The 18,479-nt window shown below is 40.9% G+C and overlaps 1 protein-coding gene across 5 annotated transcripts; it reads left to right on the top strand.

The window, feature by feature from the left end:
- The first annotated feature begins 12 nt into the window (after positions 1-12).
- On the top strand, positions 13-17,157 carry INTS12 (integrator complex subunit 12). Of its 5 annotated transcripts, none has more exons than XM_048304250.1 (8): positions 13-120; positions 6,197-6,360; positions 7,966-8,007; positions 8,227-8,373; positions 8,886-9,073; positions 12,789-12,948; positions 14,228-14,380; positions 16,204-17,157. In XM_048304250.1, exons 2-8 carry the CDS (start codon positions 6,205-6,207, stop codon positions 16,780-16,782), a joined length of 1,425 nt encoding a protein of 474 aa, XP_048160207.1. In that variant the 5' UTR covers positions 13-120; positions 6,197-6,204; the 3' UTR covers positions 16,783-17,157. The 5 variants fall into 5 exon arrangements, with proteins under 5 accessions (XP_048160207.1, XP_048160208.1, XP_048160209.1 ...); XM_048304251.1 differs by lacking the exon at positions 13-120 and adding an exon at positions 520-912; XM_048304252.1 differs by lacking the exon at positions 13-120 and adding an exon at positions 919-3,638.
- The last annotated feature ends 1,322 nt before the right edge of the window (positions 17,158-18,479 follow it).

The following is an 18,479-nucleotide window of genomic DNA, read 5'->3' as shown; positions in this document are numbered from 1 at the left end:
GCCCGCACGCACCGCCCGGAACTGCCGCCCGCGGCTCGCGCGGCGCGGGGGGACTGCGGTGGTGGCGGACCCGCCGGTGCGCCCGCCTCCGCCTCCCCCTTCTCCCCGTTCTCGTCTCCGGTGAGACAGCAGCGGGCGGCTCTGCGGGGCCTGGAAGAGGGAGGCTCGGGAGGAGGAGATTTGGGGTTTTGGAGAGGGAAGAGGGGATTTGGGGTTTTGGAGAGGGAAGAGGGGATTTGGGGTTGGAAGAGGGAAGGGAGAGGGCGATTGGGAGGAGGAAAAAGGAGTTTGGGAGGAGGGAGGAAGAGGGGAGTTGAGAGAGGGAAGAGGGGGTTTGGTAACAGGAAGAGGGAATTGGGGGGTTGGGAGGGGAAGAGGGGTTTGGGAGGAGGGGAAGAAGAGGGATATAGGAGGAGGCAAAGGGGGTTTGGAAGACGGAGATTGGGAAGGGGAAGAGGGGTCTGGGGAAGAGAAAAAATGAGTTTGAGAGGAGGGAGGAAGAGGGGGTTTGGGACGAGAAAAAAGGGCTTGGAAAAGGACAGTAAGTGTGGGTGGGAGTAATAGGGTGTTCGGCAGGAGGGAGGAAGAGGGGAGCCCTCAGGCACACTTGGCGGCTCTTACCCTCGGACCCCGCCTCGAGCTTTGGGTCTCCTGCGATGCCGGCAGGGCCCGGGCGGAGCGGCGGCCGCGCTGTTCCTGTGGGACACGATGGTGCCAAGGGACGGGCCCTCCTGGGCACACGGGCACGCCCGAGCCGCGGCCCTGGGGAAGTCCGTGCGGGGCAGTAATGGTGTAGGGGGTGGTGTTTTATTATTTTAAGCATTTTAAAGGGTTGCTTTCAGATGAGAGGCCTGTCCTTCGTTCTTGGAAAGAAATCCCAGGGAGAAGTTTGCAGCAAATAGGTTGCAGAAGGTCATGTCGTTGCTTTGGTGTAACTATTTCGGAAATTCGGGTTTAACTAAAGTTTGCTTCTCTCCCTGAGAAATTAGCAGGAGGATGATACCCAGGAATTTGTACACTTGATAAGTTTCAGTAGATATTGAATAAGGGAAAGGTGAAAGCAGTAGTGGAGGTGTACACAATTTACCAGTGGCTTGGACCAATGAGCAGTGACGTGTTGAAACAGCATCTTCAGGTCCATTTTCTGCAGAATATTGAAGCTCAGAGGTAGCAGGGCTTAGCAAATCTCAGTTGTGCAGGTACAGTTATCACAGAATGTCCTGAGTTGAAAGGCACCCACAAGAATCATGCCATTTATCAGGAAAAGGAGTCACAAGGAAAATACGGTGCTGCCACTGAGTGGAACAAGTGTGTCAGTGACAGCAGACACAGATGAGGGTCAAACAGTTGATGTCTTCCTTGCCACGGACTTGATCTGTAAGGTCTCCAAGGCCTTTTGCCACAAGGCAGAGTTCAAGGAGAGAGGGAACTACAAGCTGTGGAAGAGGATTGTAGCAGGATTGCTTCCCTGATAAGTCCATGGGCCCAGGTGGACTGCATTCAAGGGTGCCAACAGCTTACAGGGTCTTCACAAAGCTGCTTTCTGTCATCTTTTAAAGGCCGTGAGAGCAGGGGAGATCCCAAAGATTGGAGAAAGGCAATCTTCAAAAAGGGCAAGAAGGACAAGCAAGAGCTACAGACTGGTCAGCCTCATTCCTTCCTTCTATGGAAGTATCATGGAGGAAGCCATTTGTAGCATAAGAAGGAACAGATGGAGACTGGGAAAAGCCAGGTCTACCAAGGATAAATCATGCCTGATCAATTGGCTTGTCCTCTGTGACAAAATAGCTAGATCTGAAGATGGAGTGTTGGATACCATCTGCAGTGGGCTTAGGGGGATATAATGGAATCTTTAATTTACCTGAGGATATTATTGGAAAGATAGAGCCAGTCTTCATACTCAGATGCCCAGTGGGAGAATGGAAGACACCACAAGCTAGAACCTCCATTTCAAAGCAAGGAAATGAGGACAGTGAGGCATTGGGACAGGTTGCCCAGAAGGATTTTTGCATTCCTGTCTTTGGAGATTTTCAGGATCCAACTGGAAAAGTCCTGGGCAAGCTGGTCTGAATTCACTGTTGACTTTGCATTCAATAGGAGGTTGCACAGGATGGCTCTGTGGGGTCCCTTCCACAAGAAATCATTCTGTGACTCAAATAATTCACTGTTTCTGTGGAGAAAACAGCGAATACAGGACAGTAGTGTAATCTTAAAATTTTTGGATAAACTGATTGCAGTGATACTGATTGGAATACTAATTTAAAAGTACATTATAAAATATGTTGTAGAATAGAATGTAAAATTAAGGATGCCAGTACTAGTAACTCCATAGCAGGAGATCTTACATGTGTCTTAGAAGATTCTTTGTAGAAGATGGCAAAGAAATTAGAACTGATTGATACAATTGTTCTGATTAATACAGTTATCCAGACTACTGAAGTATGTGAGTTTTGAAATGTCCCTTGTGGAAAGTAACAGAGAACTTATGCTGTCATAAATCAAATGCTGATTAAGATACTAAAGCAAAAACTGAAAATTGAAGTTCATTCTTTCCTGCTTTTTAAGATTTTCCTTGATCTACTTTTTTAAGACTTTCATTAGATCTGAAAGTGACCTGGAAGAGGCATTATTGGCAAATAAGCAAAATCTGCCACTGTCACTGTTAATAGATATAGTCTGGAAGAGGGTAGATTCTGAGGAACAGAAGGATCCAAAGGGACAGGGGAAAAGTGAATTGGTTTTATGGTGGTAAGTGAAAAACAGTGCAGTGAGTGTGCTGGAAGGAATTATAAGCTATTGGTTCATGTGACTGGGTTTTAAGGCAACTGTTACAGATCTTGAAGGTAGCTGAAAAGGAAATGTCAGTGAAAGGCCTTTTAATCATTAGTGGCAGTAAAAAGTAAAAATATTAATGAGTCTATAAAAGAATGGGTTTGATAATAGTATTGCAGTGTAAATATAGCTATATTTCCTTTGAAAAATATCTTTAGTAGTACACATGCCTCAGAAAATAATAGGAATAGGAGTTCAGAAGCAGGTGGATGAAAATATGACGATATATGGAAATGTAATGGAAGTAGATCCACTTAGCTGCAAGTTATGATGAATAAGATAATACATGGGCAGGCATGTGAAATAGTAGATGGCAAATGAATGAAAAAAAGAAGAGGGCTCCTACACCCTATAAATCTGATAAGTCTTAAATTGGAAGACCACGTATTCTGTAGAGAGCACAGTTAAGGTTGATTGTATTTGGCAGAAGACAATAGTATACTCAAGAAGTGAAAGAATCCAAGACTTCTAGGATGTTTTAAGAATAACAACCCCCTGATTAACATCCATGTTTCCCCAGGGATTTAAACCACTTAGGATAGTCCACCTTGGGAGGTAACAGAGAACTAAATTGAGGAAGGTGCTTTTGGGTTTAGGCTGATGGGTGAATGCTGGGTTGCAAGAGGGTGTGCTTGCTTTGTGCAAAACCAGTTCTGCTCAGGGTTCAAGGGTTTTAACACAGCCCTCTGATCTCACAGCTGCATTATCAAACTGCTACAGAAAGGAGAGTGTCATGCTCACTCTTTTCCTAAACAGCATTTAAATTATTTCCTGTACAAAGATTCCACTTCAAGAAGAAAGTCAAGGTCTGTCTTGCAGAATAGCCTGTGGCATCATCATTAAAACGCTCTGCTGTCCTTGTCTCAAGGCTATCACATTGTTGTGTGCTGACTTGACTGCCAGAGGAGGAGTTTGTGAATGAAAACATGAATGAATGAAATTGGATCTTAGGTTTAGAAGTGTCAAACCACTGTTTGATACTTAAAAACTGTTTGATCTGTAAACATCTGGGAAGGGCCACTACCAGAAGCAATAATTTGCCTTTTGGATCAGGACAGTTATTGGTATTAGCCTGTTTGACAGCTGTGTTATTATGGTCCCATAAAGAGAGCATAATTATCAATTTGCTTTTTCAGATGATGCTATTTTTAGGACAGTTATTGATGTGTTCATCTTTCCATTGAATATACTGCTCTTCTGCAAGTCACAAATAGATTATTTTTAATTTGAAAATATGTGCCTATACTTGAACTGTTTACTAAGCCCAGCTTCCTCTCTTCTAGTGAGAAATTTCTTGTGATATGTTAGTTCTAACTATAGTAGCCTGTGACATTATAGTTACCCTCAAGAACAGAGAAAGAATTGCTGCAATTGCATTGCAAATAAAAGAGTAAATATGGAGGGTCCTTTTGAAATGTGGGTTTTAACAGTTCCTTTCAATATATGTCTTTAAAAAGCTAGAGGTAGAAACAAATCTGGGGAGTGTTACCTTCAGAGAGATGAAAATTGAATTACATTTACACTTGTTCTCTAAATATTAGAGAATGGCTGTTGAGGCTGCCTGTTTCTCATGTACACAAGTATACATTCCTAGTAGAATTCCTCTCTCCCTCAGAGAAGAACTTAAAGGATTTTTTTTTTTTAACGGAGTTCTGCGAAATTTCTGGAATTAGTGTTTCAATTCTACCATTTTCATTCAACAGAGGGTTTAGCAGAGTCCTAGTTTAAGAGTATGGGGTACTGACTCTTGGAAGGCATGTTCACAGAACAAAGAAATGTGGGACATAACCTACCCACAGATCTCAAGAGCAGCCTGAACATATATCAGAGGTAGATGCAGAAAAAAAAGAGGGTATGTGCTTTCTGTGCTCTGTGAATTCACTTTTTGTAATCATCAGAGAGAGACCGAATTGCCTGGATGGGGCTTGCACTGCAGTCTGTGCTTGATCAGTGATACAGAGTAGCTGGTGTATAGCACTTCCTAGCAGAAGTTCTGTGCCCACCAGAAAATGATTTGTCAAGTAGCAAAGATTAAGGAAGAGAGGAGAGGCTCTTGAAGAGGTTTCTTAACTCTCTGCTGGGTCCATTGATAAAATCCCTATGAAGTTCTGTATGTTGAACTCCTTGATGATCTCAGTCAAGCGATTCTCTGGTGTCTCGTGAAAGCTCAGCAGGAGATAAAGGTTCCTGGGGACTTCTAGGCAAGTGTTGAGGGAGCAGCCTGCCACTGCTGGTGTTTTGGCCAGAGAGGTAAAAGTTCACTGCCATGGATATCAAAAGGAATTCATCAGACAAAACCTTGGAAGCTTCAGCTGAAAAAGCTGTCCAGGCAGTGCTTTGGAGCAGAACTGATGAAAGGCTTTTCAGGAATGTCTTCTAGATTGTTGTAGAAAATACCCCAAACCCACAAACATCCTGATGTGTTTTAAATGAGATTTAAAGGGGTTATTAACAATAACGCTTCTCATACATTTTTGGAAAAGATCAGGAAACTTCCCATGTTATTTCTTTAATTATTACTTGTTATTTACTGATTTAAGTTAGCTATCTATCTTTGTAGGTACAATTTCTGATGTAAATGCAGTTCCTTAGAATTTTTTTAAGGAAACACAGAATGCTCTGGACTGCAGGAATTTATTGCTATGGGGCAAACATTTTTTTAAAGTCATCATAACCTTTTCCTCCATTTACGTGGACACTGTGGCATCTCGCAGCTCTGGATACTCATTATCTGACATTAAACTTAGGCTGTGTCATGAGGATGTGGATAAGTCACAATCTGAGTTACAAATTTTTTTACTGCTTCAGCTAAATTTAAAAATGTATTTTTTGGGTATTTTATGTATATAAAATAACACACTAGCTGTTTTTACCTTTTATGCTACAATGAGCTGTTCTTTTCAGAAGTTTCAAAAGTTAATTTTTCTACAGGCAGATTTTTCCTAGTTACTCTTAATTGAGCAATGACTTAGCAATCACTGTATGTGCAAAAAGTGTTAAGGAAAAGAGTGGTAATGGCTTTTCTTGAAGTTAATATTTATTTTGCATACTTTTCAATATATTTTATGTATAAAATACCAAGAATATGACTTTTTTTTTCATTTACATAAGTATGATGAGTTTAGTTTCTGAATATCATATATGCCAAAGTATGAATTTGACATTTCAGATGTCCAGTGATATTCAAAGTTCTGCAGCACTGAAGTTCACAGTCATCTTCTAATGATAATTGATTCACATATAATCCTTGCTGTGGTATAATATAATTTCATTTTAAAAAGAAAAGAAATCTTCTATTAGCCACATGCTGTTTGAATTATGCTCTATATGAATTGTTTTTCTTTTCTTTTAACCCACGTTGAAGACTCAACTATGGCTGCTACAGTGAACTTGGAGCTGGATCCCATTTTTCTGAAAGCCCTGGGTTTTTTGCACTCAAAGAGTAAGGATTCTGCTGAAAAGCTGAAAGCACTTCTTGATGAGTCGTTGGCCAGAGGAACTGACTCAAGCTATCGTCCCTCTCAGAAGGTACTGGTGTTGGAGAGCTGGGTCCTTTTTGTGTGCCTTAATAAAGGTCCTGCTATTCCTGCTTCCCCTTTCATAGCTGAAAAGTTTAAAGAGAATCAGAAGTTGAGGGAAAAGAAAAAGTAATTATGAAGTGTTCATATTCATCATTCCCCTTTTCATACAACGTAATCCATTCAATTAATGGAAGTTAATGGGAAAAAAATCTGTTTATCTTGTTGATACACGCAGACTCAAAAGAGAGATTCAGCGTTGTGTCAGACATGCTGTGTAAGGTGCACCCAAACGTACAGATTTCTGCAGCTACGTTTCAGAGCTAAAAGGTCTTTAAAATATAGATTAGCTTTGCTACAGGTAAATAAGAAACAAAATAAGCTAATTACCTATAAAGCTCTTTCCGTGAAATTCTGTTGATGAAGTCATATGAGAAAAACACCAAATGGTTCAAAACATAAATTATTTGCAGGATGAAACCATTGTTATCCAATGGACAAACATTATTTTTCATCTACTGAAAATCACTGAACACCTGCTAGAGAGAATATTTGAATCTGAGATGAGTGTATGGAAATAGCCAAGTGGGGACATCCTCATGCTGCTGTGTACTGCCATATGGATAACGAGGTCTTGTTCTCCCCTAGGATGCCCATAAGTCAGCCTGCTGTGTTCTAATGATGGTCTGTGTGCTGACACATTTGTAATACTTCATTTCTATGTCATTCCAAATAACTAAAAGGCACTAGTACTGCTCAGCATACATCCTGCTTTACTGTGTGGTCTAACTCCTTTCTGTTCATCTTGTTAACTCCCTGAAACCTATCACAGGTTTCAAAACTCCCAGGTGCCCTCTTGTGTCAGAGCTCAAAGAAGCGATGTGTGGTTTAAAGGGGAAGCAGGAAGCAGAATAACAGTGCAAAGAGGTTTGGGAAGCCAGTTCTAATAACAGCTTGGCTGGCAGTCAGTCACCTGCCCTCAGGTGAAACTGAGGCTCAGGCCAGAGGGAGAAATCTTTCATTCTCCTCTCGTCAGTATATCTCCAGTATCAGCAGGACTGCAAAGGTCAGAAATGAAAAAAAAAAATACAATCATTCATTTCCTTGCATTTGCAGGCTGCAGGGTTAATTTGTGGTTGACCATGAAATCCAAGAACAGAGTAGGGAGCACAGGATTACTACAGTCAAATCAACAACCTTTGGAGGGCTGAAGCTCAGGCCTTAGGATCTGTCCCAGTATACAGCAGAGAAGTACTCCCATCTTACCAGCTGGGAGGGGGTACCTTGCTCATGCCCATCAGTGTGATTGCTCACTCATTTACAGACTCTCTTGGATATTTTCCATTGCTGACACTAATGTGTCATTAATGAGAAGCATTGATTTCTGTTGAGATCTAAATTTATTAATCTGATAGATGAATATGGACTGAGATCAAAAGGAGGTCAATATTTCTCTCCATGAAGGAATGAAGTATCGATGTCTGGTTTCATTAGATGTCAGCTTATGTTTTTAGCTTACATTGAATTTTGTCCTCAGAACTATCTGAAAATTCGTGTTCATTCTCTCCATGAGTTTTAAAAGCAGAAATGTCTCCTTTTTAATTAATGTTCCAAGGAGGATCTGTCTTTGGAAAAGGAGCACCTTTTCCTTAGAAAGGTGAGTGGTAAGGGGAGATTTTACTAATTGTCTGCAACTTAAACACTAATTTGTTGATGTGATGTGAAAATATTTTAAGAAATGCTTTTTTAAAAAGTGTGTATGTAGATGATCCGTGTTGTATGGCATATTGTTTGCCTGTCCTGTTATCTCACTAATTGCAAATTAGGTAGGAACTCAATTGCAGAGTTTGGCTTCAATTTTTGTTTCTGTTTTTAGGAAGTAGAGCAACCAAAAGTATCTGTTACCAAACCTATTAAGCAAGAGCCTAAAGCTTCATCCAGTTTGCCTTCTGGCAACAACAATGGCAAGCCCACTACATCAGAAAAGGTGAAAAAAGAAACAGAAAAGAGATCTGCAGATAAAGTAAGTAATTTTTGTTCTCTAATGAAGTAACTTGGTTAGTAAACTTAAAAGATGTTTTAGGCAAAAGCTCCCCTTTTTAGCTCATCTCATGGTGCCTAGCCTGTGAGCTACATTAGCCAGTCATGTTGCCCTTTAGGCAATCTAACAAATGTCTTCCTGTAATTTTTCTGTGATTGTTTTCCCTGCTCATTGTGGGGAGGTTGGACTTAAGGGGTTCCTTCCAAACCATTCAGTGTTTTGAATCATAAGAGATTATCTCATAAGAGATTACGAAAATGTGGTAAGCTGAAATGTGGTATTCCTAAAGCTTTTTCAAGGATTTTGAGGCGAAGTACAAAAAGTGGACTTGAGCTTCTAGTTCATAAATATTTTGAAGAAAATATGTAATTAAAGAAAATGTGCTGTGTAAAGTACCCCTTCTTTTACTGCTAATCTAACTGTTCCATTTTAACTCATTAATAACTTGTTAGCTTTTTGCATTTTCACATTCTTTGTGTGCGTGTGTTTAATAGACAAAAGGGGATCCTGCTGAAGGAGCTGATGCACCAAAGAAGCCCAGGGTAGAGAAGCAAGAAGCTCGTTCCTCTCCTATTACAGTTCAGACGAGCAAGGATTTATCCATGCCTGATTTATCTAGCTTTGAGGAAACCAGTGCTGATGACTTTGCTATGGAGATGGGATTAGCCTGTGTTGTTTGCAGGTAAGTCAACATTGCTTCATTGCAGCTAGGTGTAGTTAACTTTTTTAATTGTGTACCACTGAGTTAATGTTTCTCGTAGTTTTTACTCCAGAAATCACTTAAGCACATATCCAAAACTGATAATAGATTGAAGCCTCCTTCATGAATAGGAATGGTTTCTTGAAACTGGAACCTTTAGAGCGTGAACCAGCTTTTCTTCTGCAGGAAAGGGCAAGTGAAAAATAACACTAGATATGATGCAAAACCTATCATGCCACATACCAGTTTTTAATTATTGGAAAACAAGTTAAAATACTAATGGTTAGTGATAAGCATTTTTAAAAAATCAGTTCTCACCTGAAAGCACTTTTAAGTGGCATTAGTATGAGATCTGTATGTGTTGCTCTTCTTTTCCTAATCATTTGACATTAGTTTACACATAGCCATGTTTTTTCAGTAAACAGCTCTTGCAGTGAAGACAGGTTTTTACATTTCAGTAAGGGCTCTAAAACTGGATTTCAGTAACATGGTACTAGCAGTACATTTAGTGCTAACAGATGTATAAAATACTTTTGAATAACTACCCTAGGATCAAATCACTCACATCAGGATTTGGTTTCACAGATAATTTATATCCTTGTTAGGCCCCCACTGCTGCCAAAAGGAACAGTTTGGCTCTCGCAATTGTACCTCCTTCCCTGGACTATTTAGGGGCATGTATTGCCACTACAGTTTGTGATCAGCTGAATCAGCCCCTGGATCAGCTCTCCTTGTGGGTTTTTCAGTAGGTTTGGGTTTCAGTCAGCTCAGTAAGAGTAAATGCTTATGCTGGCACATCTGTGGACGCAGGACTGTAGAGCCAGGGCAGAGAAGAAGGTAGGACAGGCCTTTTAGCTGCAGTATGTGTTTTAGCTCAGCTTGAGTCTGTTGGGAAACGGTGCTTTATAACTCTGTTCTTCCATCATTTCCATGGTCATTCCTGTTGTGCAGATAGGGAGGTGTTGCCAGTGCATGGAGGATAAATTTCTGTAGTTACAGCTGATTATACTGGTGACCAGTTGGGGACTGATGGGATTTCACGTTATTCCCATGTATTAGCTCAAATACTTAGTTTCTTATAATAGACACTGAAAGAGGAAGAAGTATATAAATACCTGAACTTTATAGTTTTTCCTGCAAATTCCATTTTTGCTGTCTCCTAAAAGAGGCAAAGCCCCATTCAGTGATATGTTAAAATGCTACTAAAAATAGTAAGGTATTGCCTTATTTGGCAGGAGGGGATAATGAAGTTTTGCTTAGACAGTCTTGACCTGCTGTGGATGATTAATTCTCTGTCTTCCCTGGAAAAGAAAAACACAGGCATCATGAGAAATGCCTGCAAAGTAAAGAAACTAAAGAAAGGAAATGCAACTCCTGTGCCCAGTGTAGCCAAGACAGGCCAGATACATGGTTCCATTAGCTGTTTCACCTGATTGCTGAAGGCATGGCTTCTATCTGTTCATGGTCACCAACTGGAGTGTTCTTGCAAAAGATGTATCTACCCTGGCTAAGTAAAATATCTCTGATGCCAGACAGAGGTAGAAGCACCACTGGGGAAGAAACAACTCATTAGAGAGAGAGTGGCAACAGTCACCCTAACACTCAGGATTGTTTTCATTTTACGTGGAACCTGCTGAAACTGGTGTCACATGGTTCCCCATCTCCAGCTCGTGCTGGACTGGATGTTTTTCAGAGGACTTGTGCTTTAAAGTTCTGAATTCAGCACATTGGTCAGACAGTATTCCGCTATTTATTGCTTGCTTTCAAAATGTGTGCCTTTTTTGGGGTAATCATCTTGAGCCAAAATAATAACATCCCTGTACATTTTTAAAATTACATCTTTTAGTAACTCAATCAATTATTCAACCAGTTGGGAATGAAAACATGTCAAATTGCAGAGTAGGTGGAGTTCATAGCAAGAGTTTATATTGCTTAAGAAGACAAGCTAGCAAGAACCCAGCTGTGGGTTCACAAATGCAAAAAAGTGCATTTGAATATTAACTATTCCTTTTTATAGATGTAAAAACTAAAGCAGAGGCATGAAATGTTTCAAGATTTGCCAAGTGTCAAATGTACTTTCATAGTGATTAGGAGTAATTAATGTTGATGCCTGTGGTGTTTCTCTTCTTGTTCTTTTATATCAAGTTAGTTGTTCTTTTATGCTAAAGCATAAGGAGGGAGGGAGTATTAAAATAACTTCTTCCTCTCCACTACCTGTAGGCCTTGGAAAAACAGGACAACTCACCTGTTACGGTGACTCCTCACTGGCTCCTCAGTTGTACAAAGAGGAAATACTACATGCAGTTTGTAGATGATAGTGAAGTTTTCCTCCTAAAAAATATTTTTAAAAGGCTGATTTGGAAATAACAACCTAATTTTCCATGAATTCTTGTTTGTTTGTTTGCTTTTTGAAGGTAAAAAATCATTAGGTTTGTTTCTTACTTATCTTATAATTTAGAAGTAAGTAGTTAAACTTGTTTCTGAGCTTGAAGAGTTCATGGGTTTTTAATCAGTCTGGAATTGGTTTTTGTAATTTTAAAATAGGCTGAGTCTCCCTCTGTGAGACCATTTGTTCTGATCCAGCTTATTTAGGAATAAAAACCAAACAAAAAGTCTTTTAAATATCCTGCATGTAAAATAATGGACCCTAGAATTTCAGAAAGGTTTCTCCCTCTGTTTTTAAGTAGCCTGTTTTCTTTCTTCGAAAATGTTCTGGTACTTATATGGACAATACCTTCAGACTTTGTTTTTCTCTTATATAAAGAAATGAGGGATTACCTTTCCCCATGTATCTACAAATAGAGTTTCCATGGTTACCTGGGTACCTGCTCCTCGGGGATATGAGCAAAAGCAGCTTAGCAATTAAATAGCTTGATTTGTCATCTAAAAGAAGGAATCGTTAGGAAAATGGTATTTGGGTAATTCACAGGCAGGCTCCCAGCCATGTATATATCACTAATGTGTCATTTATACAGCATGATTACTTTCAGCAAGGCCCACGCAGAATGAAGCCCTCATCACCAGCTTGCATGTTTGCTTCAAGGCAGGACTGCACAATTAATCCTTTCTATTCCATCTCTCCGTGATTCTGGTATTATCTCGAATTCCACGTGTCTGTTTATGTGTGGTAGGGACCAAAGGGATGGCTAATAAAACATCTCCAAAGTAGCGTAGAGCTTGGGTGATGATGCTTTTAAATCCTGCAGCAGAAAGCACTCCTACGGGCTTGTCATTGAGAAATTATTTGTTCTTGAACTGTATTGCTCTGCAGCTGACAACAAAATTACCCAAATGGAGACTAGGCCTTCATATGCTAATATAATGAGGAAGTCAAAATTGGCATACTGCGATGTATCCATAAAATGCCCAGGTGAACCAAAGCGGGCAAGACTTACATTTCTAATCTAAGAATCAAACAGGGAAATCAAGACTGTCATATACACATGTTTAATAGAATGGAAGTCTTCAAATTTCTTAAAATAAATTACCTTTAAAAAATACCAAATTTCTAAAATATTAGTTAGGATGAACTGATACAGGAAGAAAAGGAATACATTTAACTTGCCACAGGTAGAAAATATATGTGAAAGCAAAAATATTTTTATTTTTTTATCTTAAGCCTTGCAAAATTTTCAACAATTGGATAATCCTCTAAGTGCTTTCTCCCATAATCTGTTCTTAACTATTTGCTCTGCAGGCAAATGACAGTTACTTTTGTGAATCAGCTAGTGGAGTGTCAGGAGTGCCATAATCTCTACCACCAGGATTGCCATAAACCTCAGGTGACAGACAAGGAAGTGAATGATCCTCGACTTGTCTGGTATTGTGCCCGCTGTACCAGGCAGATGAAGAGAATGGTAGGAGTCAGTTTTTTGTCTCGTGTGAGCACTATTCCAATATGGCAGGCTGTTTCTACTGTGTGAGAGTATTTCCCAGGTTAGGCAAGGCTTAGGAAGCATGTCAGAGAACCATTTTTCTCAGCAGCACTTCCCTTGCTGCAGCTGTGGTTTTTAATGTAGCATCTCAAAAGAGTATTCTGTAATGTGCTTCTTAAAGCTTTTTAAAAATCACAAGGTGAGTGAAGAAGAGTGAAATAGGATTATTTCCTACTTGGCAAGCAGTAGGTAAAACTTTTCTTATTTCAGGTGATACTCAGCTTTTAGTAATAGCCCTGCAGTTTTAGTTCTCTTCTCAGCTTTAGGTATGAATGGTTCTTTCTCTGTAGGACAAGACTGCAAATTTCAATCCAGTTTTAAATGTTCTTAGTGTCAAAAATAAGCTGAGGGTAGCACATTCCAGTTTAAATTTAAAAAAAAAAAGCAAAAAGCCTTTATTTTGATTTATCTGCATGACTGAACAGGATCTAACCAGAATCAACTCATCTCATTATGAGAAAGAAACACAGCACCTTTGGGTGCATGCAACATTAGTGACTTAAGTTCTGGTGTTTTAAAATCACTCCCTTTTATACAGAAGAAAATGTGTTTTGAAACTGTTGTGTGGTAACTTAGCAAGTGTTATCTGTTGAAATGGCTCTACTAAGAAACAAGAAAAGAAGGCAAAGTAAGATCCTGGCCTACGATGTACCAACATTGACTGAAATACATGATTATTCTGATGATCATCAGGCCTTTGAACTCAGAGGCGTGTTTGCTTGAGGTCAGTTCCTGCACAGGGTAGCCACTTTAGCCATCAAGCAGTTGCCTTCAGTATGACCTTTCCTTTTTTTGTTTTGGCATGGATTCTGCCATTTTGCCTGCCACTTCTTAGCAGGCTCTTGCAGCCTACATCCCAGTACTGCTGGGCTAGGTCCTTGTCTTCTGCAAGTTCACCTGTCTTATGCCTGTAAAGGCCCAGTGCTTTCCTGTTCTCCAAGTGTCAACACTGCCACTCTTTCCATGCTGAAATAGCAAGCTCTATTCAGGATGCTTTTTTGGCTGGACCCTGTCCCCAGTACCATACCCAGCACTATCTTCACATCCCCTGTTGCCTCATTTCTCAGGGACCATTAAACCTGAAACTGTAAAGGCTAGATTGCAATCTTAAAATGGTCATGCTTTTTGGTAACAGTCAAAACAGTCCATGTTATGTCGTCTGTAACTAATTTGGGGTGGTTTTTCCCTACCACTTACACAGGCTCAGAAGACACAAAAACCACCTCAGAAACCAGCTCCTGCAGTGGTTTCAGTTGCACCAGCTTTGAAGGACCCGTTGGTCAAGAAACCAGAAATCAAGTTAAAACCTGAGACTCCACCAGCTTTTCTGGCATTCAAGAGAACAGAAGTCAAGGTAATGTAGTTTAAATTTACCAGAGGAAGTTTGTTTCACTGCATGGATAATAGGGTTTTTTCCAATTAGACCTATCTTTTCACACAAGAACCATAAGTGAAAATAGTCTGCCACACCATGTGGGCTGAGTAGCACCACAGCATAGTGGGTGTGCATGAAAACTGAGAGTGGGGAAAAAGCCTCACTTCACATGTGGATGCCCCATCCCTGGAAGTGTTCAAGACCAGGCTGGGTGGGTCTCTGAGCAGCCTGGTCTAGTGGAAGGTGTCCCTGCCCATGGTAGGGGGGTGGGAGCTAGGTGATCTTTAAAGTCCTTTCCACAACCTGAACCATTCTGTGATTCTATGAGTTGCTTAAAAGGTGTTATTTGCTCTCTCCAGTCAAGTAACTTATGTGTATTATGACACTTGGAAGGCTTCTCCTCATGGTAACAGTGGCCTTTACAGTGCTGGGTTTACACTTGGATTCGATGATCTTGAATGTCTTTTGTGGCCCAGACAGTTCTGTGATTCCGTAGTGGGGAAAGTGTTGGTGACTCTGTGAGATTTAATTCAGGAGCTTCTTAGATATATTCTGATCTAGTGGGTGGCATGCCCATGGTAGGAGGGTTGGAACTAGATGATCTTTAAGGTCCATTCCAACCCAAACCATTCTGTGATTCTTTTCTATGATTCTGTGTTGCCTCATGTGTCTGTTTCTCCAAGTTAAAATATTGTCAAAAGCTGGTGAAAGGTGGTAAACCAGAAGCAGTGTAATAAATAACAGAGTAGTCTAATAAAGCATGACCCTTTCTTAGGAAAACACACCTTTAACTCAAAATCAAAGCAATTTTTCATGTGCTCAAAGTTATGTTTGCCATTGCTCTGCCTGGGTACAAACCATCATGAATAATAGGATGGGTATTGCTGTAGCACTTACACTAGTGATTGACTTTCTTACCTCAGCAGAGTTATTTATGTGCCTAAACAGGTTGTAAGACCTGGGGCCTGATTTCTTCCATCATGTTTACTGTTCAGACACTAGTCCAGATCTGTTTAGATGTAGTCTGGATATACTGTAAAAGGAGTATTACTTGAATAGAGAGATTTAGTTTTCATTTTGACTCTGCCATTTGGTGTAACTCTGATTTAATTCAACGTATCATCCTCACCTGAAGCCTGGGGATTACAAGGTTTAAGGTGTGGGAACTCAGTGTGGATAGCACAGTGCTTTGCAGGCAAGGGAACCCATGTTTGCAGGACGTTTGTCTTTTGCAGTACCTGAATGGGCAGAGGCAACAGGAAAAATGTCCAGTGATTTTTAAATTTTTTTAAATTCTATCTATGGTACAGGCTGCTAAGAACCAAGAAGAAAGGAAACAGTTTATGTACTGCTACTTTGACAGTAAGACTGTAATAAATACAATACTTAATTGCTCAGTGTCTGGTTTTTGTCTGACCATCTGTCAGCTTGTTAAAAAGTGACACCAGGTAACAACAGTAAACATAAAAAGGAAGGCAAGCCACCACCTTTTATATAGCTCACAAATTTGGGCTTTAATTGTTTATGGAGGGATCACAGTGCTGTGTGGTAGCCTGCTAAGTGTACGGAAGAAAGGGGAGAAAAGGTATTATTTGTTCTATGTGCCTGGGGGGATTAAAAGTTGGCTGCACTTGGCATCCTTTCCTGTTCCTGTTAGTACTTTTCAACTGTGGTGACCAGTGATGAAATACTGTCCACTGGATGTTCCTGGGAAAAGAACTGAAACAGAGGCTCAGTGTATTCCTGCTGTGATGTGTTGCACAAATAGATGCTGCTATAATAAGAATGCTTATTTATTTTAGACCTCAGCAGCAGTTTCGGGGAACTCTGCCAGTACAAGCGTTTCCTCTTCAGCGACGAGTGGCCTTACAGGATGGGCTGCTTTTGCAGCCAAAACCTCCTCTGCCAACCCATCAACTGCCAAACTGGGATCGACAGCACAGAGTGCCAGCGGGAAACCTGCAGCTTCTTCAAATAACCAGAAACCCGTGGGTTTGTCAGGGCTGGCGACTTCAAAAACAGGACTGGGGTCCAAAATAGCTTCCGCCAACAACAGCGCGAACCCCGTGCAGCTGAAGCCTCCCCCGCCGCTGACCCTGGGCAAGACGACGCTGAGCCGCTCGGTGAGCAGCGACAACGTGAGCAAGGCGGGGCTCCCCAGCCCCAGCAGCGCCGCCCCCAGCCCCAGCAGCCAGGGCGGCGGCAACGGCGGCAGCGGCACCGCGGGCACCAGCGCGGGCAGCGCCGGCAAAGCCGCGGCCGACAGCGGCAACCAGTCAGCGTCCCTGAAGGGCCCCACCTCGCAGGAGTCCCAGCTCAACGCCATGAAAAGGCTGCAAATGGTCAAGAAGAAGGCTGCTCAAAAGAAACTCAAGAAGTAGGCTGGCTGCTTGCGGTTTTTGTTGGTTGTGTTCCGTGAGACAGTGGCGTTGGTGTTTTTCTTAAAGAAAATCTGCCAGGTACTGGACTGAAACAGGTTAAATCAGGGAAGCCCAAACCCTATGCTATGCAGGAGGTCAAATTTTAATAATTCTGGTATTCCTTCTGCCTTTGCAAATCTGTGAATTGAATATGTTAGAGGAATTCATTATTACGTGCTCCTGGTTTTGTAGCTCAAAGCACTGAAACTTGAAATCGTAAAAGCTGCGTATTTTTTAATATTAAAACCCATACATTTGTGTGGATACTTAATAAATTGAATTTGCTGAAACTGTCATTCTTAAATGTTAATAATAAAAGGATTATTAACCTGGGAAGTCATTGCCACTTTTCTTTCGCCCCATATTCCGATATTTAAAATGCTTCAGAAGTTCAGAGTTGTCTATATTGTGCAGAGTTAATGATCTCAAATTATAAAGCTTGTTAGGGAAAAAATATTTTCTTTTAATTTCAAAAATTAACTGTTCAACAACAGTGTATTTAAATTGAAATTTTTGGTTTGGCAGTTTGCTAAATTGGCCTATTTTGGTTTTATGCAGTGAGAAACTTCATCTAAAAAGAACAGAAGAGAGTCAAAACTGTCTTCAAGGTTTCTTAAAATGTAGAGAACCACTCCGTATTTGAGAAGTATCAGGTCCTTCAGCTCTCCACTGATACCCCTGAGGTGTTCTTCAGTTTGTGCTCCCTCTCTTCATCCCAGCTGCTCCAGGTTGTGTTTAGCTAAGAAGTGGCTCAAGGTGGGCACTGGAAAATGACTTGGAGTCTTGCTCTCTGTCACCAGCATGTGTCAATTTCCCTCCTTTTCTTCTGTGATGAGGGGAGCATCTTTAAACATGAAAACATGTTGGACTGTATTGGATTTGCATGGCCAGTTTCATTTTCTCCTTACCATACTTTGATCTGGTGGGTAATAAGTCACATTAATCTTCCCAAAGCCGAGTCTTACCCATGATGGTAACTGGTGAGTGATCTCTCCCTCCTCTTATCTTGGCGTACAAACCTTCCATCTTATTTTCTGTCCCTCCCACCCAGCTGAGGAGGGGAGTGAGTGACAGAGCAGCTGGGGTGGGCACCTGCCATCTGTCCATGGTCAACCCACCACACAGACTGGCACAGGCAGGTGAAAGCTACTGGTTTTCTTATTTTAAGTATGTGTAAAGCTTGATCCATGACAGCTATTTCCCTAGCGTTTCCCTGCTCTACAATTAAGATTTAGACTAAGGTTCCTTTAACATGCAAAGGAATAGTTTCATTTACTCAGGATTGCCTCAGCTGCCTGGAAAATTTGCATATTTTTGCAGCTATTATTTCCTATGGAGGGGAAAAAAAAGAAAGGTTTTATCTTTGTAGTGCCTGCGGCTTCCTGGGCTATGTAAAAATAACATCATGAGGAGGAGGAATCCAGAACTTTTACAGCTTTTTGATCAGCCAATCCTTCTTCCTTTCCAGCACAGAGGATTTTTAATGGCAGCATGGTAGGAAAAGACACTGAAGCAGTTTCCACTAGCAAACAGAAGGCATATTTTCTTCCTAGGTGTTAATCAGAAGACTGTTGCCTACACTAAGATGTAGTGTGAAGAGAGATTCTTTAAATGGCTGAGTCCTCCTATGTGAAGTGTACATTCCAGTAGTAAAACCT

This window comes from Corvus hawaiiensis, chromosome 5, assembly GCF_020740725.1.
Source record: "Corvus hawaiiensis isolate bCorHaw1 chromosome 5, bCorHaw1.pri.cur, whole genome shotgun sequence".
Taxonomy (NCBI): Eukaryota; Metazoa; Chordata; class Aves; order Passeriformes; family Corvidae; genus Corvus; species Corvus hawaiiensis.
This window is presented reverse-complemented; position numbering and strand designations above follow the sequence as displayed.